The sequence below is a fragment of the Panthera onca genome, chromosome A1 (assembly GCF_046562875.1).
Source record: "Panthera onca isolate mPanOnc1 chromosome A1, mPanOnc1 haplotype 2, whole genome shotgun sequence".
In the NCBI taxonomy this organism is placed as follows: Eukaryota; Metazoa; Chordata; class Mammalia; order Carnivora; family Felidae; genus Panthera; species Panthera onca.
The window spans coordinates 214561060-214584209 of record NC_138339.1 but is presented as its reverse complement, the minus strand read 5'-3'; the positions used below and the strand labels follow the sequence as shown (position 1 = coordinate 214584209).

At 33.3% G+C, this 23150-nt stretch overlaps 1 protein-coding gene across 8 annotated transcripts in view; it reads left to right on the top strand.

The window, feature by feature from the left end:
* TSC22D1 (TSC22 domain family member 1) overlaps positions 1 to 23150 on the top strand; it is a 132483-nt gene that overhangs the window by 16709 nt on the left and 92624 nt on the right. The window contains exons 2-3 of one of the 8 annotated variants that reach the window (XR_009611438.3): positions 16072 to 16241; positions 17093 to 18878. The exons of 1 other annotated variant lie outside the window; for it this stretch is intronic. Coding sequence is in view for 3 of the 7 variants with exons in the window: in XM_060637140.3 (XP_060493123.3) it covers positions 16085 to 16241; positions 17140 to 17157 (175 nt within the window). In the remaining 4 variants the exon portion in view is untranslated. Of the gene's footprint in view, positions 1 to 16071; positions 16242 to 17092; positions 18879 to 23150 lie in introns of those variants that run through there. 6 more of the 8 variants (XR_009611437.3, XM_060637141.3, XM_060637140.3 and 3 more) reach the window with 6 other exon arrangements.

The window sequence follows — 23150 nt, the reverse complement described above, 5'->3', positions numbered from 1 at the left end:
ATAAAACAGTATTGGGAATCAAAGTAAAAATCACATGCCTTTTAAGAGGTGACATTTGAGACAAGTTTGATAGCTACGAGGATTAGTAGGTTATTTTAGTAGAGAAAACTACACCAAAAAGGCTCAAATTATAGGGAATATTTATGGAAAAGAGCATAGGAAATTGCCTAAGTTGGTAGGCAATGGTGTCTGTATACAAGAATATAGAAAATAAAGCTACCTTTGAAAAGCCTTAAAGGCAGAATTGAGAAGTCTGTATTTAATTGGTCATGGAGTGGAGGGCCCCTTTTAGTTTTTGTGCTATGTAGTGGCCTAGTCCCAGTGATGGGTTTTAGGGAATTGCTGACTTTACTCGGGATGTCTAGTTGTTTCCTTCCCTAATGGGATATCAGGAGCTCAGTAATTCCTTTTTCTGTCACTGGTGGAAACCGAGGTATATTGTCTTTGTAGTTGCAATCTGAGATAATGGTTTGAATCAGTGACCTTGGCCTCATTAGAAGCGCTAAGGAGGTAAGGACCCAGTCCACACATGGTAACAGTCCACTCACTAATCCAGAGGTTGAACACTGGTAACTTAATCCTTTGGACTAAAGACTTCCAAATTGGTTGAAATTGCTGTCAAAAAATAAAGCAATGTAGGTGCCCCATCTCCCAGGAGGGGTGGGCTATTTTTGCATAGCAGATTTGGTCCTTTTTTTTACTATTTTTTTATTAAAGTCTTACTGTTTGCTGGCTTTATCATCTTAAAGCGGATGAGGGAGGAAGGGGAAAGAAAAGAAATGGGATTCTAAGGCAGGTAAGGTGACATTGGGAAAGTAGCAGCTTATAGCCTGATAGGAAAGTAGGAGTTAGAAATTTAAGAATACCCCAAAGAAACATATAGTATTGAATGTTCACCAGTTGAAAGTAGGATTATGAATTAGGTAACAACCCACTTACATCGTAAGGAAGTTTTTGTTTATGCTTAATATGAAATTAATTTTATTTTCTTGGTTGTGTTTTTTAGGCAGTGTTGTGGTATTTTCAGCAATGACAAGGATTCTCTTTCTGTTCAGGAAATACTCATGCTTTAAAAATTACTTCTTAAAGGTGATAGGCAATGAAAGTGATATTATTAGCAAATTTATTTTAGAAAAAATCCTGCTTTATAAGTTACCTTTTTTGCTGGATTTTGTCCAGGTGTACTGCTTTGGGTGCAAGGTGGTGAGGTGAATTGAGAAAATACTGGTTTTGGCAGTGCTGTCCACTGTTCAGGTGCTGATAAGCCTTCAAATGTCTGAGTTTTTCCTTTTCTTCCTCTTTTTAGACTTTATCACTGTAGTTTGTCTTAACTTCCCTTTCAGAGTTCAGCTTGGAGCCATGTCTTCTGTTCGTTGATGCTCCTCCATGTTGTTGTAGAATCTTGGAATAAAGGATCTGACTCCTAAACTGTTCTTCGGCTAAATTTGGGATCTACCAAACATTATTTACTAGTTATTCTCTGAAATGACAGCAGAATTTGTAAGTTTGTACAACTGGTTGTATTTTATTATTAGCTTTACCTGTTTTCCTAGGAAGGAAGGGTGGACCCAGAATGAGGAGATAAGTGCAAGTTAGATAGCTTAATGTTTCCTGTCTTCATTCTTGAATCCCATGATAATTAACCATGATACTGAACCCCAATCCTTTTAGGAACAAGTATGTTTAATGCTTACTGAAGGAACATAATAATTGAATTGGCAGCCTCTTTAGCTCTTTTTTTTGGTAAATTTGTATAAGATTGATGGTAAATTTGCAGGGGTCTTAAGGATTGTATGACAGATGATTCTAAAATTTCTTTTTCTTTTACTGTATTATTGGCTGATGTATTATTTAAGTAAAATATTATCAAGTTAAGTAACTTGGTCGCATAACTACTAAATGATGGAGCAAGTATTCCATTAGGTGATTTGATTCCAAAGCTTGTACTCTTAACCATTCTGGAGATTGCCCTGGCCCACTGATATGCAGCAAGAGGTGATAGCTGACAACCATAAAAAGTGGTCCTTAGCCTATGAGGATGGAGACTTTTGGCCCCATAGACTTCATTATAGAGTTGTACAGTGACTGATGTTCCTAATGATGATCCTTTCAATCTTAATTTAGTTATTGCTTTCTTTTAATCTTATTTTCTCCTAATTAACTCTCTTAATTTTGAAAACATTTTCTAATCCAAATGATTAAATTTTCCAAAATTTTGCTGAAGAATAAACTTTAAATTTGGAAAATTAGTTTAATTGGAATCCAATTTTTAAGACTAAGTGAGTATACAGATAGTTTTATGACATGAACCTTTCAGTAAGTAGATTAGTAGCCTTGCATTGGTCTCATTTAGTGAGCTTTTACTATAAGCTGTTGATACTTAGGATATATATTTTTAATGCTTAACATGATCCAATTACATTAAGATAATTTTTAAAGTATAAAACTCACTTTAATTAGTTGAATTATAATGGTACATTTTATGACTCAGATCTTTAATTTTGAATGGTGATAGCTTATATTCACATCTTGTGCTTTTTATTGGAACAAGAAAATGTTTTGAAATATGTGAATGCTTTTATATTAAGTTGAAAAACAGGATTTACTTTGGCTTTTTGCTTATTATCTTAGAAGAGCTTATTTTTTTTATGAGATAACTGCATTAGGTGTTCTTTTAATTTAAAGTTTTTAATTTAAAGCTTTTACAATAGAGGGGTGCCTGCGTGGCTCGGTCAGTTAAGCGTCCAACTTCGGCTCCGGTCATGATCTCACGGTTTGTGAGTTCAAGCCCTGTGTCAGGCTCTGCTGATAGCACAGAGCCTGGAGTACACTTTGAATTCTGTCTCCCTCTCTCGCTGCCCCTCCCCTGCTCACGCTTTGTCTGCCTCTCTCTCAGAAATAAACGTTAAAAAAATTTTTTAAAGTTTTTACCGTAGAACTGCTTTCCTTCATTTTCATCATATTTTTCCTGATTTGTAAACGTTGGAACTATAGAAAGAAGCAGTTGGAATTTTTTAAAAATTACAGTTAACGGTAAAGATCTTAAAGGATATAATAATTTATTTAATAGTAATATAAATCTTATTCATTTTTTCCATAATTTCACTTCCCACTACTATGACTTTCACATCATGTACAAGTTGATTGCATTTCTAGGCATTTTATTTATTGATATACTTTGAAAGCCTAAATTTGCCATTCTCCCCAATCCATGTAGGCAATCACCTTGAAGGGAGAATGTTTTAAAAGTGGGATTGCCTTTTATGAAGTGGAAACCCACTTTGGGTTTTTTCTTGTATTTAAAGATTTAGTTCTTTTCTAGCTGTACTCACATTTTTATTAGCTCATGAGGATCTACCAGTAGCTTATTAAATTTGCTTATTAAGAAATGAGTCCAATATGCAAAAATAAAAGCTTTTAACAAGTAGACACGTTGGCCTAACAAAACCCAAATTGTGCTGTATTTGAGGTTGTAAATATGTGACCTGAATGCTGTAAATGCCATTTAGTGGTCTGAGTTAGAGACTCAACATGTGAATAGGGGAGAAGAAACAGAAATAGAAAGGTATAGAAGATCTTTAAAAAGGATGGAAGGGAAAGAGGAGGATCTGGTGATAATTGATAATTTAATAGAGAATTTTGTTGCCTACATCTGTAAATGTAGCTATATAAAATATTTTAGAAAAACACCCAAGCTAGTTTAAGCAGTTGTCTGTTAGCCTGTGAGGCTTTTTATAGTACTAATCTTTCCTGGTATTGTGATGATTTATTTACTTAAGAAATATTTGAATGCTTGTTATGTATGCTAGCACAGAACAAAAGTACTAAGGATAAAAAGAAAAATCATGGTTTTGGTCTTCAAGAGTTTTGTCTAGTACTCTGAAAAAGCATCATAAGATCTTGGTATATCTTCTGAATTATTCAAATTGAGTTATATATGCTTAGTTTCTGTATATGGTGTGCATGACAGCTTTTTAATTCAAATAAATTGATTAATTTAGGCTATGGATTAACAAAGAGCACAGAGCACAATGAGGTAGAGTTAATGAGCATTAGCTTTGGCATCAGATCTGATGTCTAATCTTGTTTATGCTACCTCTTCATTGTATGGCCTTTGTAAATATAAATGTAAGCCCCAAGTTTCTTACCTGTGAAGTGGGGGTAATAGCTACCCTTGAACTGTTGTTGGGAGGATTAAAGGAGATAAAGGCTGTAATGCATACCTAGCTCAGTTCTTAGTAGTTTTTGTAAATGGTAGCTGCTTTTATTACTGTGCAAATAAGAATGATTCCTTTCATAAGCACTGTAAATTAAAATTAAAAGCTTGCTTACATATTCAGTCTTTCTACATACCACAGCCTTCTCAACCAGTGATTCTGCACCTTTGTGACGTTTTTGGTATAGCCTTTCTCCCCTAGGTCTCTGTAAGAGAAATAATTCCTATAGGAAAACAGTGACTACTCTCAATCCTCCTTAGAATGGTATATATCTGGTATTAGCATTCTAGATGCATATGAGAAAAGGGAATTTATTACTTATAATAGAGGCACCAGGGATTAAGTCTTCTGAATCCTAGACTGCTGGGACTATATCATATCTAACTATTTGAGAAGTGCTTTGAAATTCTTGAATTTACAGAAACAAAGTTGTTTCAAAGCACATCTTCCTTTCTTTATGGGGGTGGGGGTTACTTGCAAGGACTATAGTGTCTTGTAGCAGTTTGTTAATATTTCCAAACTAGAACTATTACCCTAATCAAGTGATTCTTAAACTTTTTCATTGTAAAGATTATTTTAGATGGGCATAGTGCCTTGAATACCATCCATTCCCTACTCAATCCCATATGGGACTGAAGACTGTCTCCTTAGAATGAATGGAATTGTTTGCTTTTAATAAGATATTGAGTTCAGTACCTGGTTTTTAGGTTTCAAAGATTCATTGAACTGGATTTTTAAATCTAGTATAAAAGTTTCAAAACTAGTGTTTTTGGAATACCAGTTCTTTAAGCCAAACCCCCCCCCCCCCAAAACAAAAACACAATTCTTAGAACCCAGGAATTTTGGGGAATGCTTTTTGTTATATATATCTTGGAGGTTGACATTGCGTTTTAATGTATTAAAGACCAAGAAATTCTACAGAAGAGAGACAATTTTGTTTATTGACTACCAACCTTAGCAACCTTTTTGATCATCTGACATTTATTAATGTCCTGTAGAACTTGTGATCCTTGTAACATACTTTGGGAAATGTTAATCCCCTTCAATTTATATACAAAAAAATGTTCTGTGTCATATAGTTAAGTAATGGTGGCAGACTCCAACTGGATCCCATCTCTACAACTACCCCTAACAGTTCCTTTTCTGCTATATCACCCTATTTTTCATAAGTATTTGATTTATATTAGAAATAAAAGTAAAATTGTTGTCATGTGAGTATATATACCAAGTGAACCATCTGGCAGAAGTTTCAGAACATATTTTGAGAACTACAGCACTGACATATTTGCAGCCTCATTTAATTGGCCCCATCATTATAAATGGTTTGCAGACCTTAGGAATAGATTTCACATGAGTTAGTATATTCTTGGGGGAAATCTGTAAATAGGATAGAAAGTATTACCATGTTAACTCTGTAAACATTCAGAGATAGGGAGGCTGATCAGTTTGTTCTATGCTTTGATTACCATTAATGTAGAACATTTTACTAACATTGGGTGTCTTCTGTTTTAGAGTTAAGCTTGATGTTGCTAACAAAGTGTAGGAGCCAACTAAATGTTATCTCTCATTCATCCATTTCCTATGTTGCACCTATTTGAGAAATGGATTAAGAGTATCAAAAGGGATGTCCCATTCTGAGGAGAAAAATTGAAGTCTTTTGGGGACTAAAAGATTTATTAAATGGGTGAAAAGAATGATTATTGGAGATGTTTCTGAAGATACATTGGTTGATTAAGGAAGGAATTTTTGGTTCTTTTGGGAATGTCTTTGAAAGTAGACCACTGTAAAACTGCAGAAAGAATTTTTAAAACTACTAGCTGCATTTGACAGTTTCAGAAGATCTGAAGGAGGACTGTAAAGAGATTTTTTTCTACTTTAAAGTACTATACTCAATAAAATTTGAAGAGTGACTTGTTAAAATATGTGAAAGAATATAGATGAATTTCATTTCTTTTTTTTTTTTTTTTAAAGTTTATTTATTTTTGAGAGAGAGCGCATGACTGGGGAAGGGGTAGAGAAAGGGAGAGAGAGGGAATCTCAAGCAGGCTCCCTGCTGTTAGCACAGGACCCAGTGCAGAATTTGAACTCAGGAACCTTGAGATCATGATCTGAGCTAAGACCAAGAGTTGGAGACTTAACTGACTGAGCCACCCAGGAACCCCCATGAATTTCATTTCTTAATGAAGGTACATCCATAAGTGAAGTTGTCTCACATGCTGTATTGAGAACTTGAGTAGCATTGGCACTTTCAAGGGCTTAATCCAAGATCTGTTGTGGCTTTTACAAAATTTTATTGATAGCCCATATAATGCTAACTAAACTTCCTGTATGCCTTATATCAAATTGTATTTCTTAAATTATATCAAATCATATTCTTAAGTTATTAACTTGATGGTGGTGATAATTCTTTTCCCTTTGTGCTTTTTTACTATTTTTGGAAATATTTTCCCTTTCAAGACATAGATTGTGACAATAAAATCTTATACCCCAAGTGTTTGGAAAGTGGAATCAGATATGAAAGTGTTGAATGGTCAGTAAAATACCAGGATTAAAGTATTTTTCCAGTACTTAAATAGAGAATGGCATATCAGGTCGGGCATTTCTCATTTTACTGGTGTATATTCTCATTACTGTTAGGAAATGAACTACCTGATTAGTTGATCAATACATGCGTTCTTAATTTCCAGTGGAACAGATACCCTGTCTCTAAAACTCATGAATGATTATTGATATTATGACTTTTTTTGTCACTGGTATATAATTTGTATATATATATATATATATAATTGAGGCTGCATCAATTATATATAATAGAATAGAGTAGATTGAAGGCATTATTTGTAATTAGATATCTGTTTTGTCTTTTAAAAAACTTAAAGAATTGGAAAGCACCCTGTTCTTATTATATAAAGTTATATTGCTTCTAATATGTTTACATTTATATGATTATATTATATTGATTTTTATTAGACTTCAATTGAGATGGAGGAGGCAGGTGACATTTGATCCCGTCTTAAATATAGAAGAATTTCAGTAGGTACATTGCAAGCTCTCTGCAAATAATTTTTTAAAAATGTTGCAATTTAGGACAACTATAACATCCATTCAGAGTATTGTTTACTCTGTAATAAACCAAAGATTGTTCTCTGGGTAGTAGAATTGAGCTGTCAGAGAATAAAGTCTAATTTTTTTGCCAGATTATTATTTTAATCCTGCTCATGATAGAAATGATGACTTAAGTTGTAGATATGTTTAAATTACATTAAGATAATTGAACTCATTAAACTCTTCATGAAATTCTTATGCATTTAAGAGTATTGCATATATTGTTTGTTAGGCAAGTCAATAGATGTGCAAACTAGAAATTCAAATAAAAAAAACTTCTGGCTTTTTGCTTCTTTGTAGACACTTAAAAGGTAAGAGAGATTTCTGATTACCATTCCAATATGCTTTTAGATTTAGGTATTTCAAGCTCAATAGAAACATGTTTCTAGATTATTTTGCAGATAGTGAGTTTTGCTACACTTTCTAAGTTTTATTGCCTTGTCAAACTTTCATAGGTTGATAGAAATGACGAAGCAAATAACTATCAACTGATCTATGTTTAAATGAAATTGAAGGAAAGAATTTCAGAATTCTACTTAAAACAGAATGTATGTATATTTATTTAACATATGAATATTTTATTCTGAGGACAATGGAAAGCCTTTGGAGGGGTTTTGTTAAGTTTATTTATTTATTTGTTTTGAGAAGGGGGAGGAGGTTGGAGGGCAGAGAGAGAATCCCAAGCAGGCTCCGCACTGGCAGCGTGGAACCCAAATTGGGGCTTGAACTCACAAACGCTTGCCATCATGACCTGAGTGAAAATCAAGACTGAGCCACCCAGGTGCCCCCAGAATGTTTATTTTAGCTGTTGGTCATATACTAAGTATTTATAAAGAAAATACTTATGTTAATGAAAATAACATGACTTGGAAAAGTATAAAATTAGTTAAAACTCAGGATCCTGGAGACAAAGTGGTTTTGAATTTCTCTATTGCTTACTAGGTGTGTGATCTTAGGTGAGTTACTTCACTAATTTGTGCCTTAGTTTTTCTTATCAATAAAATTGTGATTATTTTAATATTGTATATGTCAGAATTAGAGGATTGAATAAGGCAGTATAGATATAATGCATAATATATTACTTGCTATATATGAGGCTCAATAAATGTTAAAAAATAAAATAAAAATTTTGAGTTTATTTTTGAAAGGGAGAGTGAGAGAGCGAGCACACACACGCATGTGAGCAAGGGGGAGGGGCAGAGAGCACAATCCAGTGGGGTTCTGGACTCAGGAACCTGAGCCAAAATCAAGAGTTGAAGTTTAACTGACTGAGCTACCTAGGTACCAGATGATCATGAATATTTGTAACTGATTTTATAATTGAAAGTAGAGTAAATTATTTGGGGGGCTCCTGGCTGGCTCAGGTGGAAGAGGATGTAACTCTTGATCTTGGGTTGTGTGTTTGAGCCCTACCTTGGGTATAGAGATTACTTAAGTGATTTTAATTAAAAAAAAAAAATTATTTGGGAGTGTCATTATTTTTAAGTAAAAAAAAAATGCAAGAGGGACACTTATGACACTAAGCTTTGTTTCCTATGGACATTTTTAAAGAAAAAAATGAGAATTTTTTATTCCTTCTATTTTTATAATGCAGCAGTGTAAGTTCATATATAATAATTTAAATTGGAAGTGCTTTTGTTTTTTTATCCATCTTTTCTATCGTATGTTTGCTGTAGTCTAAAGTTAATTTCTACGCTAGTTGCTTGACATAAACATAATTTAGTTTTTCTGTTTGTAGGTGGGAATATTTTGTCTTTTGATCTCTTATATACTTTCTTCTGAATCAGTTCTCTGTATAGAGAACTATTTACCAAAGATATTAAAAAACTTAAGACTATCAACATGTGATTAATTTTCTGGTACTAGTATAGAATATGACAATGCTGTTATTTCCATGAGGATAACTTTTAAATAAAGATTAGTGTAAGCTTTTCAAATTAAAAAATGTAGACTTATATTTCTTAGTGGACATTTCATAGGTGTGTCAAATATGGTACCTTATTCAGACTTTCTCATTTTTTTAGTGTTTATTTTGTGAGAGAGAGAGAGAGAGCGAGCACGAGCAGGGGAGGGCAGAGAGAGAGGGAGACACAGAATCCGAAGAAGGCTCCAGGCTGTGAGCTGTCAGCACCCAGCCCTGTGCGGGGCTTGAACTCGTGAACCACGAGATCATGACCTGAGCTGAAGTCAGACACTTAACTGACTGAGCCACCCAGGTACCTCCAGACTATCTCATTTTTTATTTTTAACTTTATTTTAAAATAGCTTTAGGGGCTCCTGGGTGGCTCACTTGGTTAAACTTCCGACTTGATTTCAGCTTAGGTCATGATCTCGCATTTCGTGAGTTTGAGCCCTGCATCAGGCCGTGCACACTTTAGACTTACTGAAACGTTGTAAATTACTTCATAGAGTTCTCATATATTTCACCCACTTTTCCCTAATGGTCATATTTTATATAACCATAGAACAAATCAGAAATTAATATTAATACTAACCAGTCTGTAAACTTTATTTGAATTTTGACCATTGTCCACTCACTAAATGACCTTTTTCTGGTCCAGCATCTAATCTAGGATCTCATACTATTGTACTTAATTGTCATGTCTCAGTCTCCTTCAATCTGAGATGCTTCTTCATTCTGTCTTTTTGCCTTTCTTGACTTTGACACTTTTTAAGAGTAGCTAGTTAGAATGTCCCTCAATTTGTGTGTCTGATGTTTTCTTGTGATCAGATTGGGATAATGCATTTTTGGCAAGAATACCACAGAAATGATAGTATGTCCTTATCAGTGCATTGTATCAGGAGAAATGTGATATTGATTTGTTCCCTTACTGGTGACGTTATCTTGATCATTTGGTTAAGGAGGTGTCTGCCAAGTTTCTATACTTTTAAAAATTACTCTTTTTCCCCTTTGTAAATAGCAAGGTTTTTTGTGGGGAGATATTTTGAGACACTGTAAATGCCTTGTTTCTCATCATATATTCACCCATTAGTTTTAGCATCCATTAATGAATCTTACTTGGTCAGAACCTATTGAATTTAATTCTTTAATATCTTTTTTTTGTTGATAATATATTTCTTGTCATAGGTGGATAAGTGTGACAAAAGAATTAACGTAACGGCAGCATAATTCATAAAACATAACTTTTTCTTTCTGTAGTCTTTTATATTCATCTATGTCTGAATGCAGTCTTTAGGGAAGTAGCACAACACAAGATCTTGGAATAAAAAAATGTGATCAAAAGACGATCCTTTTTTTTTTTTTTTTTCCTCCCAGTATCTTACATGTACTTCAGGATATGCTGGCCGTTGTAAGAACAAAGCCAAATATTTCATATAGCAAAATAAACAGGTGAAAAAGAGGTAAAAGTAATGGGCTGCATTAATTATGAAAAGAATTTGCAAGAGTAATTTAGAGCTTTTTCTTAAAATTGACTTTCTTTTTTTTTTGTCAAATCTGGAAGCCTTTTTTCATTCAAAAGAGGCAGTAGCAAATGTAAATGTTTGGTCTTCTTGATCCTGAAGTTGCCTTTTTTATAGTCGATATATATTTTTTATGATTGTGTTTTATCTTTTATTCTATAGTGGATTAACTACTTTAAAAAATGTATTGTGCGTTGTTTCTTTATCTGTTTTATTTCATCTTCTACCTTAATCAGTGGAACGTGAAGACCCATTGCTTGTCTCTTTCTTGTTTATCTTTTGACAAATACTTGATGTTTAAACCTAGTGGAGTAACTTGAATCCCAATAACATTTTTGGATAGCATCTTTTCCAAAAGGACGAAGAGAAAATATAGTGGTAAATCTTGGAATTTGGTAGTTCTTGAAACATTCTAGTAGTTAGGGTTCATCATTCTCATTACAACTTTCTTTTAGGAAATTGCCTTCCATGATAAGTGTATATCCTCATATTGGTATGCATTCCTTAAAGTTTCAGGCTTTCTTCCTTAGTTTGGCGTTTTTGAGGTGTGACCTACTTGACAATAAATATAAGATTGTAGCTTAGAAGTAATCTTTCCTTCCAGAGTTATTACAATACTGTGACTAATTCTAAGGTAGCTGGTTTTGTTTGTTTGCTTGCTTTTTGGCAAGATTTCACTTTCTCAAACTGAAATTTTTAAATTGGATGTTCTGGCAATATCTGGTTTCTTTTCTTACTGATTTTAAATCTGGAAAAGAAGATTAGAAAATCTATAACGGGTGTTAAAGGTTAGCTAAAATTTGTATCATCCTAGGATACGTTTGTTTCCTGCTGACCATATTGAAAAATTAATCCTAGAAGCTGATGACCCCCAAAGAGGTACATGAAAGTAATACTTTTGATTTTATTTTCCTTAGGATTAGAAAGTTGAACTTTTTAGTGTCTACTTTAGACATCAGCCACTTGACAAAATTTTTTTGTTTGTTTGTTTCTTGATCAGTAGACTTCATTTGTATAATATTTACTGAATTAATTGTGCCAAGCACTCTTCTAGGGTCTGGAGATAGACTCTCATGGTTTCTGTTAAGGATGTTCTTTTATTTTCTTAATGCCAGCTAGGACTGTTCTGGGCACTTGAAGGGGTTTGTGAGATTATTATTATTATTTTTTTAATAGACGTGCCTTAGGACCAGTAAGAATGATTAGTGATTAAAAAAATAAGAATATGTTACATCATGCTTCCAGTTTAGTGTAGAATGTTTTGTTTTATAAATAATCTATAAATCTGTAAATTAGCAAGTTCAATTTCAGTCACTTGTAATACAAAGGAATAGAAATAGTCTTTGTAGAAACACATTACCTTGCATTTCACTGCTTAAAAATGATTAGGCTTAGCCTTTTCTCTTTCTTCGGTATTAGAAATGCTTAAAACTAATAAGCAACATATGCTCATTTAATAATTTAGTATTGAGAACAAGTATTGCAAATAGTCTAGTTTGCATATTTTGGGAGAATTTCTCAGTGGTGTTTATATACGAAATACTTAGGTTTTTTGTTTCTGATTTGAATATACCTGGATTTTCAGTAAGAATCCTTAAAAATTTAAATACTTAGGGATAATGTTAAAATGATTTTATTGAAGTACTAGTGGATTGATAGACCTCCTAACATCCATTTGAGTTCCTTTGTGACATTTTAGCACAGATGATTTTGTTAGCTTTGTTTTAGAATTTATTCTCTAGTGGTTGAAATACAGGTTCTCCAGTGGAGTGCTTATTGTTTTCATCTCTTTAAACATTACATAGAAGAATGCTGTTTATTAAAATAGAATTAGGTAAGGTCCTACTGTGTCATTCTTAAGAGCCTTTATCAATGGTAGTCTCTCAAAGGTTGTTCTTTCTTGTTTGAATAACGATCTCATTTTGTAAGTGCCTTTACATTTTTCTTTATAAATGATACATGATCAAATCCACAATCATCATAAATAATTAACTCCTGAAGCAAGAGAGATATCAGCTCTCCTCAAGGATTCAAATAATTTCTATTTAGGGAAATCTGTTTATTCAGAGTATGAGTATGTTGAGTATGAGTATGTTGAATCTGTAAGTTTTGTTACTTTAAGCAAAATCAAGAAGTTGTATCTTGAAAATAATCTCACTTGGGAGAAGTTTTTATGAGTGTATCTACTTCTCCAGCCCTATAACCTATCCTAAGGGCATTTGGCTTTTTAAATATGTTTGTATTTTTAATTTATAAATTCTGTGGGGGTGTGGTAAGTAAATCAGTGGTTTAGAGCTCCTATTGAAGGGGAAATTGTAAACTTAGCCCACTGTTAATCTGAGCAAGATATGATTTCCTGGGAGTTGTTTTTCATTTTCAAAGTTAAGTGAGCCTGTAACTTAAAAAAAAATTTAGCAGTTAATATCTTTTGTTCCAAAATGGAATGCTCCCTTTTAACCTGTATTTTCAATCAGAAGTATTGTTACTATTGATTAGTATTCAAGAAATAAAGGAAAACTGGAAAATTTGGGAAATCATATTTTTTTATAGTTTCTGAATTTATTTTTTTAAACTGTATCATGAAATAGTTAAGGTTTACTTAGATCTCATTAATTTGGAAATCTTTAATCTTATTAGTTTGTATTGAAATATTAGACATGAAAAAGAATGATTTGTTAAGGAAATTGACTGGAAAAGACTAGAGGGTGATTTTTTTCATAATGTAAAAAAGACTTTTGTAGCACCTGATTGCACAGTATACAGTAGTCTCTCCTTACCTATATGGGTTATGTGCTAAGACTCCCAGTGGATATCTGAAAACACATATAGTACCAAACTCTGTATATACTGTGTTTTTTCCTGTACCATAACATACCTATGATAAAGTTTAATTTGTAAATTAGACACAGCAAGAGATTAACAACAATAACCTAATAATGAACTAGGATAATTATAACAGTGTACCCTAATAAAAATTATGTGAATGTGGTCTGTCTCACTTTCAAAAGATCTTATTTTACTGTATTCACCCTTCTTTCTCTTGTGATGATGTGAGATGATAAAATGCTTAGAGATGAGATGAAGTGAAGTGATTGACGTATGCCTTGTGACATAGCATTAGGCTGCTGTTGACCTCCTGACGACGTGTCAGAAAGAGGATAATCTACTTCTGGATCATGGTTGAACAGGGTAAATGGAAACTTGGAAAGCAAAACCTTGGGGTTTTGTAGGTACTGCTAGTGTGTGTGTGTGTGTGTGTGTGTGTGTGTGTGTGTGTGTGTGTGTCTGTCTGTCTGTCTCTGTCTGTCTCAGAGGGACTACAGTAGGTACAATGAATACATAAATGAGATGGCTCTGATGTATTAATTCTAAACCTTTCTCATCTGTTAAAAAGTCATACCTTAAGAACTCCAACTGTGGAATACCTTGTTAATCTTTTTGGGATTATAGTGGGGTTTTTTTTTTTGTTTGTTTTTGTTTTTTTGGTTTTTTTGGACTCCTGAAAATACCTAGAGTGCCATTCTTGAGATATTTAGTATTCAGATCTTTTTCTAATTTGTACTTCCTTCCTGTCATCGTCCCTCATATACCTCCTCAATGTGATTATACTGTAAAATACTGTTGTAAGCTACTGGTCACAAAGTATAGTCTTTAAAACTAAAAGACCTGAGGATTTAAAATCTATTGGAAACTTAAAATAAGAAAATAGTTGCCACATAGGCTTGTAAAGTACTTTCGTACTTGTTTATTTGCTACCTCTTGCTAGATGGAAGTTTCACCCCGTTGACTTCTTTTTGATTTCTTTTTTCACTTCTTTACATTTTGGAAATCACAGATTTGATGGTTAAATCATACATTTTCTTTTCTTAGTCCAAACTGTTTTCATTTCTCACTTGTACAGAATTGAATATATTCCTAAAGCAGAAGGGTTAGCTTGTTCTTTCTTCTTCAGGCTTTTAAAAAAAATTGAGTCTAAATGTTGTTAGGTAATGGAATAACGATTCCTTTTCAGCTGTGTTGGTATATTTCCAAACTGGCTGGCAGAGCCAGGAGGAAGTGAAGGCATTAAAACACTAACTTTGGTTGGTTGCTACCTTCTTAGTGCTGAGACTATAACCTTTGTTGGTTGATTGATAGAGAACAAGAGAGCACAGTCCTCGTTCCACTAACAGGTAAGGAACCCTTGTGATAACCAGTTGGCGTGAGAAAGAAAATTACTTGATTAGCAGTTTTTTTCTTAATTTATCCCCAAATATAACATGTCCATGAAATAGGATAGTGTGATTATGTTCAATACAACAGGAATGTGCAGCACCTTTCTAGTTAGAAGAAGATCTGAAATTTAATAGGGATATATCACTCTGTACCACAAAGTATAATTGATCTGTTTTCCACTGTTAAAATGTATCCTGCAGTCCCTATAACTTTAAATACATATCTGCCTATCTTATTCTCCTTTCAGCTTTTCCTTGATCAGATGCTATGTGCTTTGAACTTCCTTCTCTTATTTACCTTATTCCTATAATAAAGCAAACTATTTTCCAGTATCTTTGTCATCATCTATTATTTGAGTATATCTTACTGCTTTAATTTCTGCATTGTAGCCATTAATGATTTATTTCCTGGTCCTTCTTGACCCAAAACCAAATGATCATACATTTAAAAAAGATTTTTAGATTGTATTACCTATGTACAGTATTCTGCCCTCCCACTTTTAAATATGAGTGCTTGAAGAAAAACTCTTTTTCAGTGATGGTGGTCCTAGCTTGATAAAATTTAGGTTTAGCTTTGTATTGCTATAATGTGGGACTGTAGTTTAAGTCTTTAAATTACTGAAGACTTAAAAACAAGAACAAATTCAGCTTCTTAGACAATTCCCAAAGTTTAGTAGTGTTCCTGTTAATATGCTTGATTATTCTGTTTCTCCTTTTCAATCCATCTTCTTCTCTTTGACAGAAGAATTAACTGGGACTCCTCCTTTGATAGAGCTGAGGTCGAGTTCCTTTCCCTGTCCCTTTAAGACAACTGTGCTGCTGTGCTCTTGTTCTAGTCATAATTTATCATTTTTTGATTCGGTCTTGCACTTGAAGTTGGGTGGTTTGTCACGGAGTGTGTGATGGCTTACACCAAGATAGGTCCCTTCTTAATAGGTTACTGAAGAATTAATCATTTGTGGTGACAGATTTCAAAGATTCAAATTAAGAAGGCACTAAAGAAAGTGTGCCCAAAGGTAGCTCCTTTTTATCCTGAGGATAAGTCATTGCAAACTCAAATGACCAGAGAATGTAATTTCTTAATAAGAATTTTTTCTTAAATCTATATTCAGCTCTCTATTTCAGTGCTTCTCTCCTACCAGAGGTGCAAGGAGTGATCCTAGAACCACAGATACAGCCAAGACCACGGAGAGCTTTTGACGTCAGGGGTCCACTTTCTCCACTGAACCCTTGGAGGCAGAATATCCAGCTTCTGGAGAGAGTGGGAAAGGATAATAAACAAGTGGGTGCTTTCCATTATTTACTTGGGTTTATTTATAGATTGGAGTGTCCGTCCATTGCCCATTTAATTCTATTGGTGTACTCCTTGGGTTCATATAAGAACCAAGTGGGGCTGCAATCTGTTTGTTTTTTCTTGAGAATGCTAACTAGTGCCCATTCAGAAAAGAGGCCTAAAATTTATTTAATTTTCTCTCCAGATAATTAAAGCAGTGGATGATTTGGGGCACTAGATTTGGTGACTGCCTGTGTAAGTCCACAGGAATTTTTAAAAGGAATATTTGCCCATTTTAATGTTTAATGGTATTAGTGGACTTCTAAGTGCTCTTTTATTACCGGAAGGTAAAAAAGAAGTTTTTGTATTTCATCTTTGGGCAAGCTGGACATCTGAGCTCTCCTAATTTGCACAAGTCTGATGTCCAGGTGTTATCCTACCCTGTTAGAGAGAACTTTTTGGTCTTTTTCCTACCTCAAACTTTAGGACTTCATATTAATTAGATCTTTTAGAAGATACAATGATAGTACCATTATGGTTTTACTGTCAAATTGAGGCTTCATTCTTTAATGAGATAAATGTGAACGAATATAAGTTTCAGGATATATTATCCCTGAAAGCTATGTTAAATATATACTCATAAGTAGTTTTCCAGTCCCGAGGAATAATGTTATTTGTGGCAAAAGAGCCTTGTCCTAGATGTTTCCCATGGCATTAAGATGGTTTTCTCTTAGTTTCTTTGATGCCAAGGGTAGGATTTGATTCCAGGAAGTTCTTATCATCTACAATGGGTAGAACATGACTTTGGTGTCTTTGGCAAGTTTTCATTTTTCCTTGGTGGATTCCTTCTGTGACTCCAGGTATCTTGATAATGGGAGACCGGTTTATTTGTTCTCTAATTGCCCAGATTTCTTTCAACTGGTAAACATCATACTTCTTCAGCAAAAGGAACTCTTCTAGCAGAGCCTTCATGGATGATATCTGTCACACATGCAGCACCTGCAGTTTGGAAGGCAGTGGTGAACGGAGCCACGCAATATATCTAGAAGACACAAGGATGAGAGAGCCACCTGATCTTGTCATTTATAAACTTTAAGATTTACTCTCGTGTACTCTTGGTCTGGAACGGAAAGGCTCAAATAATGAAATAATTTTTCCAGATTGGAGTTTTACATGGCCATGCAAATATTCCTTTCTATTCAGAAGACTGAAATAGAGAAAGTATGAGAGACTCCTTTCTTTTAAAAGCAGCTCTCTGTTTCACTTAAAAGATTTGTGGGATTGAAAATCACCTTAATGAAGCAGGCAAATTTTTTTTTTTTTAGTAGTATAGGAGATCCAGAAAACTTAACAAAATTATTTTTTGTTGCCTGACACTGAAAGGAACTAGTAAATAAAAAGGTGAACTTCTTAACTATTTCCAAATTGCTTTTATTATTAGGATACACTCTTTTAGCTTATCTTTTTCTGCTCTTGAGCCTTCTTATTTGTCAAGTCAACAAAGATTCCAGTATAGAAGTAGAGGAGACATCTTGAGATCAAAGTAGCTTGTTCGGTCTTCTAAAGTAGTAAATACCTGTTAAATTTGAGGTATTGTTCTGCATGGAAGGCATTCTAAAGTTTGAATGATACTGAAACAAAGACGCATGTAGAGAGCACAGGCAGTTAGTAGTATGGGCATAAGTCTCCACATGTGAATAAGTGTTGCAAAACATTTAATCCAAACGGAAGTAGTTATCAAAATGTTTCTTTTTTTCTCTTTGGCATCTATTAACTGATCAGTCAAAAGCTATTAAAGAAGTTTTTAAAAGCTACCTGATGCTGCCAGTTTGTTTTATTTGGTATAAAGTTGAGGAATAAGAATCCTAGAGTTATTAATATGGAAGCATCTAAAATGATCTTGAAGGTCTTAGGAGCCGCATTTGCTAAGTTATACCTGGCGTGTCGCCTCTCTTTCTATGAGACCTTTTTTTCCCCCCATTAGTTATGAATTTTTGTATAGTACTTAAAGGTTTAAAAGATCAGTTTGAACTAAAATTTCCGTAGGGAGCTCTGAATTCCCATAAACGATTATAGCTTTGTATGCTTGATTTGTTTTTGTTAAATTTGGATAAGAGTCTTCACAGACACCTATAAATTAAAAAATGACTACCCAACATTTTAGAAAGAACTGAGGGGAACTGAAAGTGAAATTTGCTTGGAAATTAAGTTAGTTGAACTCTTGGAACCACAGTACCAACCAGTTTATGGCCTGTGCGATTAGCCTTTTGTTTCAGTTTTAAAGATGAAAAGTGATTTAATCTCTTAACCTCATGCTTTGATTAAATTTTAGCTCTGTTCCTTAAAGTGTGCAAAAGAAATGTAAGTGCATTTAATTCACCTCATGCCACTAAAAGCTATTTAAAAGTGAAACTTTTTGTATATTAATGTGAACTGATTTGTTTATTTAAACTTTTATTTTGATACATTTTCCTTTCAGATTTTTCAATATTTCGTGTCACTATGCAATCCTATATTTTTCAGTGTTTATTTTATGATTATTAGTATAAGCTAATTTTTTTTCCTAGAATGACTAATTGTGTAATATTTGTACTATGTGATCATTTGAAAACTAATAAATATTTTCTCCATGAAAAAAATGCACTTACTGATAAATGGCTTATTTTTATTTCAGGAGTAGAAAATGAAAACTACAACAGTATTTTTAAGTGTATTTTAATTTTATGTGTCTTCCTCTAAGTATTTCTGAATATATATCCTCTTCTTGTGTATGTTAACCTTTTTGGAAACAAAATTTTTTAAAAACTATTAAATTAAAATGATTCTTCATTGGGTCATCCAGTCCCAAATGTATGAAATAGGTGATCTATTTAGTCTTTTTTCTCATTTTCCTGATAAGCTTCATCTTTGTTTTCAGAATTGTATTTTTTTTTTTTAAGATACCGTTTTTGTGTGTCCATTTTACGAACCATTAAAACTCGAGTAAATATTGTAAATATCAGGAATAATATGGTCAAGTTTTTTGAAGTGAGATTGATCAAAAATATAATCCCTTACAAAATAGCATATAAAAGACAAATTCTCAACCCAGGAAAGGAACATTTGGAAATAATGGCTGATTGGAGAACTATCCAATTCACAAGAGCTGTTAACAGGAGAAAGAAAAATGTTTTAATGTTCTGTTTGAACAAATAATTGTAGAAGGAAAAGCCTTATTTAAGAGTCTCTTGCTTTTAACCTTATCAAGACAACATGGAAAAGGGTAAAGCTTGGTTTTTGGGATTCTTTATAGCTTACATAAACTTATTTGAAGCCACTGGAACAATTTACCTTTTCTATGCAGAGTCTGCTAGAAGCAAGAGGGTTTTCCCTTTTGATTTGAAGAAAACTTACATAAGAAGTGGACTCTAAAAATTAAAAATGAACATTGTGATGGTGTCCTAGGCAAGAAATAAAAGTTGAATTAATGACAACTTGTGGATTAAAATGAAACAGTTTGGCTCCCCAAAGAAATTATACTCTGAAAAAATAAAGAAAAAGGAAATTATGATTTAGAATAGTTACTGTGTTTGTGGGGTAGGAGGAAACTAAAAATTCTTGGCTTTATTAGTCTGGTAAGTTTGGAAAAGGGAGTGAAAAGAGTTAAGATTCTGTGGATAAAATTTTGTTTTTAGAATTAAAGCCATTAAAAGATTTACAGACATATTTCAATGGAAGGCTATATTTTTTACTTGAATACAAAAAAATTATCAGCCATAACTATACGTGTATAAAGAGTGGGTTGTGGAGTTTTAAATCAAAAGCCTGTACCAGAAACTTCAAACATACTATAAAAGTAATGGTGAAATGGGAGTTTTAAATACTTTAAATTCTTACTACATGGATGCTTCCCTACACGGTCTTCAAAAAAAAATATTACAGAATGTTAAACATGGATTATCTTTGTATCTTCAAGGTTGAGAGCATAGGCTTGTTTCACCATCATTGATTGGATTAACTGTAGTGTAAAATTTTGATGTTCATTAGTGAGGAGACTTTTTAAAAAATAGCTTTTGTTTAAAAAAAGTAAACGTCACATAAGCAGTGTGACTGGCAAAGTACTGACCTTGCAGTTTATTGTAAATACAAGCTCAGATCTTATTTTGCTATATTGAAACAATTGAGCAAAATGTCCATTGGTTAGATGTACCATGTAATTTCTTGTTTTCTTTTTATTCAGGTATTTTTATTTCCCATTAAAAAGATTACATATTAATTTAGTCCTAAAATGTGAAAGATTTTTGTTTTCAAAAATAAGCACAAAGATGCTCTAAAATTTTTTAACACTAAATATCATCTAAGGTAATTAGATTACTGCAGTAAAAATGTTAGGGAACTTCAAAGTATACATCGGAGTTTTCAGGAATTATGATCAAAGGGATCTCTACTCAAGAGGTAAGGTATGGCATAGGTAGAAAAATGTTCAAAGACTGTGTTCAATGTGATGTCTGATGGGGAAGTAAACTACAACAGATATCCTTGGATTTTCAGACAGGTGTAGAATTAGGAAAATAATTTTTTAAATAAACCTCTCCCAGAAAAAAAAGGATAAGCCACAGATTGTTTTTATATGACTTTGGAGTGCGTTTAGATACATCTATAGACATTGTACCTTTGGTGTACTTAGCCTCCTATATTTTAAGCTATCTTTTACTTGTGGTCTCTTAGTGTTTATCATCCAGTTTTGATTTACTATTTCTTAAGCTTTGAGTGCTATTAAAATATACTTTGTATGGAAAGTTGAGTACATATTCCATGAGATTGTTGCCTGGCTTCATTTTGCCCATTTTTATTAAATGATATCTAGAACTTAGAAAACTGTTGTACTGAATAATTTTTACTTGGTTTGAGAAATTAATTTGAGTCTTAAAAACATTCATTTATACTGTAACTTAGGGGAATTTGTTCTATAAGGATTAAAAAATAATATTGAAGGGCTAGTATATAAAATCATTTAGAGAAGAAAGTTATGCTATTATTCTCTGAGGAATAATAAGTAGGTTCAGAGTAAAGTGTTAGCATATAGTATTTAGTGTATCTAGAATCAAAGGAAAATGAAATATTCAATACAAATGACCTGAAAAAATGATTTAGGTGTTCTTCCCTAGAAATAATAGTATAATTTATTCAATAGATGGTAACATAGAAACCACAATAATCTTTCACCCTATCCTTTAATTCTTATTATAAGAACACTAGTTTGTGGACAATAGTTTGCTGTCTGTTCCACTTTCACCTTTATATGTAGAGCAAATGATAATGTTGATATGAACTAGTGATAGAACTCACTACTTCATGAGGTAGCTGATTTCCTATTCAGGATGCTTTAATGGTAAGAAGTGGATCCAAGATTTGCTTCCTTGGCATATTTTGTTTGAAAATTACCATAGATGGTAATCTATTTTAGCACCCTCATTTTACATACAAAGTAGCGTATACCCAGGAATATCTCCTATATTTCTAACATCACACAATTGATAAACAATTGTAAGACTCCTATCTCTTGACTGCAAGCTCCGAGATCTGTATTCTGCCGCCTTCTCATGTTGATCCTAGTTCTGGACAACATAGTGCAAGTCTGATTTCCTTCAAACGTGACAGCCTTCAGGTATTTTAAGATGGCTGTTACATCCCCATTAATTTCAAGCCCATTTTTTTTTTGCTTGTTTTTGTTTGTAAATAGATTTAAGCACCTCCATTTTCTTGTTCTTATTCATGTAACATAGTTGTGAAATCCTTGAAGGTTTTGTAGATCTTCCATGAACATGCTTCAGTTTATCATTGTTTTTCTTAATGTGTGACATTGAGCCAACACAGTACAGATGTGCTCAGACTGGCTGTAGAATACTCATGGCCACTTTGTTTATCCTTCTATATCTCTCCAGTAAGGTGCTTAATTTTATGCATGTTGAGGTTCTCTTGCACAAAAACATTCTATAGTGATATGCAGAATACTTGGTGTCTAAAAATTAGGCTAGTAGTCTTTAGGTACAGGCAAATGTGTGCAGTTCAGCGGGAAAGAAAAAATATTATCGTAATGGCTAAAACTTTAAGAAATCATAGTTTAAAAAGTACAGTCTTCCATTTTGTATTTGCTTGCTTAGTTCTGACTCAGATGAACGAGAATGACCATTTTAAATGACTTGTATAATGTGAAATGTTACTTTTCAGGTGGTTCTTGATAATTTAAGGGTAACCAGGCCTGTTTGAACTAAACTGTTCACACATGACTGACCATGAGAAGAAAATCAACTGGTGTTTAGTAACATCATTAAAATTAGAAACAAAAAGCAGTTCTTCAGTGGAAAGGTTAGGGATAGATCCCAAATAGCAGAGAAGATGGTGAAGTAGCAGTCTTGGAAATCTGAGAATGTGGCCTAAATTCTAATGAGGGCATAGTCTTATGTTGCCCCTTGAAATATAGAGCGAATACTCTACTACAGCAGTGTTATTGTAGCGTAACAGCATTTTAAGTTACCAATGAAATATTTAGCCTTTTACCCCCCAATTTTAAAATTGAGCTCCTGGAAGACATAGAATGTTTAAGGGTTGCGTGTTTCTGAAACAAAGGTTTGTTTGAGAAACACTGGTTTGAAATAGGGTATATTACCCTACGTAAATTAGAATTTTAGGGCAAGGGAGAAAGAAAAGAACAAACCCACGCCTCCTGTGTGCAGCTTTGGCCAGCTGCTTTATGTATATTTACCTAATTTAATCCAGCTGACCTGTGACCTGTGAGAAAGGGAATGTTTTTCATTTTACACACAAAAATAATACCAGAGGTTTCAAAACTTGCCCAAGGGCATATACTCAGTAAGCAACAAAGATGGCATTTGAAAGATCTATCAAAATATAAAGAATTCTGCACCATTGATTACC